The sequence below is a fragment of the Frankliniella occidentalis genome, unplaced genomic scaffold (genome assembly GCF_000697945.3).
Source record: "Frankliniella occidentalis isolate FOCC.00 unplaced genomic scaffold, Focc_3.1 Scaffold84, whole genome shotgun sequence".
Taxonomy (NCBI): Eukaryota; Metazoa; Arthropoda; class Insecta; order Thysanoptera; family Thripidae; genus Frankliniella; species Frankliniella occidentalis.
Genome location: NW_026267213.1, coordinates 178,555 through 183,577, shown reverse-complemented (window position 1 = coordinate 183,577; position 5,023 = coordinate 178,555). Strand labels below are relative to the sequence as shown.

The window sequence follows — 5,023 nt, the reverse complement described above, 5'->3', positions numbered from 1 at the left end:
CCTTACCCTACTCCCACCCTCCCGTTCTTCACTCCCGCTTCGCTGGCCTTCCGTACATTACTGTGTTGTGTTAAACGTTACTTCTGAGAATTTTAGCACACTAACCACTAAAGATCAGCATTTACGGGCTGCTGCTGCACGTACAAGTATCATACGTAAGTTAGGATCCCTGATACATTACTTGGTCTTAGTTAAGGTTTGCGAGCTTTTCGTCATACAAATAACGGACGGGTCATGTAATAAAGAACTCTTTGCCAGCGCATGTTATTCTGGCTCACCACTGCATTGGTTGTACAAATCAATTCACGCTTTCTACTGTAGGTTGATGAGGACTTGAACAAACTGGAACCAGAGCCGGAAGCCCTTGCGGCAGGTGGGCAGATCCAAGGTTCCAACGCCCGGAACGGTGAAGTTCGCCGGGCGCGAGCAAGACGCCATTACTAGAAGGCGACTGCGGCGGGCCTGCACGTTCTCCTCCAGCCACGGGCCCTTTAGTGCAGCAAAACAAAGGGCGAAGGAATAAGAAACACGTGCGAACTGTAGTGCTGCTTACCGCGAAAGGAGCTGCGTGTGCAGTCGTGTGCTCTTATTTCGGACATATCACGTAGAAATGCTCAATTTAACATATCTCGGAGTCATATTCGAAATCCGAAAAAGGCATAATAAATACAAGACTCACACACCCTTTTGGGTAATGGTGCCATTTCTCGTGTAACGCCTACAAGGCTCTGAAAATATAGACTGCGAAACTGAAATCGCGTCATGACATAAGCCTGGGGCTCGTGCACTTTAGAGCTGCCCCGGGTCTGACAGGTGCTTCTACGGCTCTTCGGCGACAAAAAAATAACGTTCAAAAGTTTTTCATCACTCAACTGAGTGATTGTGCTTCAATTTCAGACAGTCTGATCATTCATTGTAGTGAAGTAACATTTTATCGCAGACCTCATCAACCCTTAAAGGCAGGCGCGGATTAAGGGGGGGGGGGCGATCGCCCCCCCTGTCGTCTCTAGAGAGCCGCCTGAAAGGTAGGCAATTTGCGCCACAAAACCCCTAGGCAACCGACAGTGCATGCCCCCACTGTCAGCCGGACCTTAATCCGCCACTGCTTAAAGGCCCATTTTTAAATGCCATTGTCAAAATGGAAAATCGCAGATATCACCAAGAAAATGAGACATTTTTCGGGTTTCGAGTGATAGGTTTGGTAGAGGTGGTTTCAGGAAATTGGTTGAAAGCCCTCTCGACGTTCTGAGACCTGTACTGCGCTGAAATAGGCAAATCGTGAAATTGAGCGTTTTCGGATGTGATCCATTTAAAACCCATTGGTCGGATCACTTTCAAAAAAATTACTCCGAGATACCTCAATGCTTACTGAACCTGATTAGGGTCTAAGTCAAAATTGCACTGGAAAGACAAGTGTGTGAATGTCACTCACTTGTAGAGAGAAGTATGTAAGGGTGTTTGGAGACAATGGTGTCAATGGTGTTACACCACTCCGCACTCCGCCACTCGGTGCTCGGCAGTGCATCCAAAAGGGCAGGCTGCTGCGGGCTTCTTTTTTTGGTGCCTATGCTTAAACATGGGAGGAGGAGAAAGTAGCCCGCAACAGCCTGCCCTTTTGGATGCACTGGTGCTCGGTGCTGCCCCTCTGCATGATCCGGCGTACGTTTGGCTGCTTACCCCTCAGGCGCTGGTGCTGGCACTGTCGCTTGGACCTCGTCTCAGCCGCACCGCGCTATGGTGCGCGCCTTTGACACCACTCTAGGTGTACGTTGGTTGCCTACCTTACCGGCGCAAGTTTCGTCGGAGGGGTAGGGGGGATGCTGTGGGGCGACTGCTGCTGCAACAGCGACTGCGGCTGCTGCAGCTGCCGTTACAGAGAGGTCGACTCGGGTCATACACGAGTTTGAATGTTCGAAGGCGGAGACGTCGATTTCGGCTGCTGTTACTGCTTTCTCAAGGTAATTAGTCCTTATTCTCACTTTTCAGCTGTTTTCAAATCTTTACAAGGATAAGATAAAAGAACAATCCACCTTGCTGCCTGGCACTTATTCTCTGAAAGAAATAAAAGCAGTGCATTGCCGTTGGATGATTTGTCGTGAGCTAGAGAGGAGATAGCTACCACCTAACCTGCTTCACTTGAGAATTTGGTGTGTTCTAGATGTCTGGCTTAGTTTTGAACTATACTTTTAAGTATTAATTAATAGATAACTTTTAGCTGTTACATCCATTTCTTTAAATAAACAGTTTGATAGCACATAAAAGAGCTTTCACTGTAAAATTCCAAACTTGTGACTTACGCAACTCTGTCAAATGACAGGTGACTTCTTACATTAAGGTATGACATGATAAGGTTTTCCTTGTCTATGTTGCACATCTGTTGGAAGGTTTCCAATTGAATTTCTCTTGGAGAGGGGTAACACGACATTGAGATTTCTAATTGTTTTCTTTGGTCTCCATAATGAGACCGTAGGGTTTGAGATCTTCAGGCCATTCAATGGTTAATTTTTTGCCCGTTACTTTCTTCTTGATGATAACCGTTCCATTCCTGATATGTGTGGATTCAATTTTACCGGCCTTCTTGAGCTGTCTGGCTTCGTAGTCCAGTCGCTCATTATGTGGTGTTCGATGTTCAGAAATGTATACATTCATGGTTTGTCCATTGTACTGCAAGTCTTCGGTTTTGAGTCCACCTTTTTTGACCTGTTTGATGTAGGGATTAAGTAATTCTTCTTTCTTTCATCGGTTTACGAACTTAATGATAATCTTTTGTTCCCTTGACTTGATAAAGGGTGAGCGGCATCAATATCACGATGATTTAATGATACATTTAGGAAATCTCTTAGGTAACCGCAACATCTAGTGACTTCATGGTGAGTTCCTTTGGAATTCCACTAATGATGAAACTAGGTAGATGTACGCCAGACCACGTCTCGCGTAACAGGCTTTGCGATATCTCACGAAACACTGTTGCGCTGCGACGCGCCTGGCATACATCTACCTAGGCCTGCGGCGCTGACACCCGAGTCGGGTAGTGAAAAATGTACCCAAAGATACGGGCCTCTGGCCCGTCGAAGGCCCGTCACTTTGACTAAGCATGCAGGGTTGTACATTTTTTCGCTTATTTTCGTCAAAAATACCCTCTAGCGCCTTAACGGTTTGAGCTAGAGCAAAACGGAGAAAATTTTCGCCCGAAGGGCTCTACTTTAATGAGTTACCACTTAGGAGACTGTAAAAAAAATATTTTTGAAAAACATAATTTGGGGGACTTGTGGTTTTTGATTTTTTTTAAAATCCAATTTTTGAGCTAGAATGCTCTTCTTCGAACTCGATCTGTCTTTTTATGATACAAAACGACCCTGAAAATCCCAGGTCGCTAGCTTAATTCGTTCTCGAGTTATCGTGATGACAGACAGACAGACAGACGCGAAACTTTTTGATCATCACTGGAGTAATAGGCTTCGCTAATCGCTCAGCCAATTATTCATCCTATTGTATAGCTTCATGTCCTTGATCGCTATCTCCATGTCCTTATTTTTAGTTTTGAGGCTATTTACTTCATATTCTACTTCTTTAAGCCTACCACTGAATTCTTTTATCAGTGAGGTATCTTTGAAAATATTATCAAGCTTAAGCCAGACGGCATTCATTTTGTCCTTAGCTGTAATTTCGGAGAACTTATCTCCTTCGGACACGTGCCGCATACGAAGTTCTTACTGATTTTCGCAATTTCTTCCTTACTTTTCCCTTTCGTGTTAATACACTTCAGGTGACAGCCTTTTTTGCACTTTGTGCATTCTACTGATATTTCTGCTGCCTCAGTAGGATTTTCTTTAAGAATATCTTGGCACCAGCTGCACCGTGGTACCTCCATGTCACCGCCTTGCGTTATGAGCCATGAGGTCGACGCCAGATGTGTGGTTTAGGTACACGTCCGGTCCCGATCTAAAATGAATTGTTTGCTTTTGGGTTGCGGATGAGTCGTCTGAGCATACAGAAAGCGTCTAAGAAAGCGTACAAAAAGCGTTCACTGTTCCTTGTTCGCTTTCAATTCGGTACATATCGCAAAGGGGTCATTTCGCGAGTTCTGACGTACCCAGAGCAAACATTCCTCATGCTGCTCGAAAATGTTTGCCGATGGTCTGGCTCTCGGCGGTCTTTTTTTCCGCTTTTGCTAGGATTCGATCCCGAGACTCTGACTTACTGGCTCGAGTCGCTACGACTGCGGCTAGTGCGCTTGCTGACGACCAACGTGTAAAACCGCACTGTTGTGCTGAGGTGGGTCAAGCGACGAATGCGCGCAAACGCACAGAAGTGAGCGACTCAAAATTAGCTTTTCGCGCACATAGGCGGTCCAATCGCACTCCGGTGGCCAGCTGACGAGTTTCCCGCACTCACGGGTGACCTAGAGCGAACACGTGGCGAACAGAGGCGAATACTGACGACTCTATGGCGTAGTATCCGAGCGAACCTGAGCGAAACGGAGCGAACCTGAGCGAACGTCTTGTGCACGACCGAGCCTATGGCAAATTGGAGCGAACTCAGGCAATCCCTTGGTAAAATATGTGAGCGAACCGTAGCGATCTTGAAGCACCTAGCGCGCGTATAGCAGCGATTCAAAAGCAACTGCTTCGCAACCCAAAAGCGTACAATTCATTTCGGATCAGGGTACAATTTATTGATTTGAAGCCTTTTTACGATGTGATAGACCATTTGGTCATTTTCACCTCATTCCCGTCCAAAAAATGCCCCCTATCACCCATACGGTACACGATAGAGCGAAAAGGACAACGTTTTCGTCCAAAGGGTGTGACACATAAAAAACGCATAATCGAAAACGCATAAAAAATATTTTAAAAAAACATCCTTTTGGGGACCTGTGGTTTTTGATTTTTTTAAAATCCAATTTTTGAGCTAGAATGCTCTTCTTCGAACTTGATCTGTCTTTTTATGACACAAAACGACCCTGAAAATCCCAGGTCGCTAGCTCAATTTGTTCTCGAGTTATCGTGCGCACAGACAAACA

General features: G+C 45.7%; 1 protein-coding gene across 2 annotated transcripts in view; it reads right to left on the bottom strand.

The window, feature by feature from the left end:
* Positions 1-218: 218 nt before the first annotated feature.
* Positions 219-5,023, bottom strand: part of LOC127749727 (uncharacterized) — a 128,375-nt gene continuing 123,570 nt past the window's right edge. For both annotated transcript variants that reach the window (XM_052269125.1, XM_052269126.1), the window contains one exon: positions 219-489. In XM_052269125.1, coding sequence (XP_052125085.1) covers positions 313-489 — 177 coding nt within the window. In that variant the 3' untranslated portion in view covers positions 219-312. The remainder of the gene's footprint in view (positions 490-5,023) is intronic.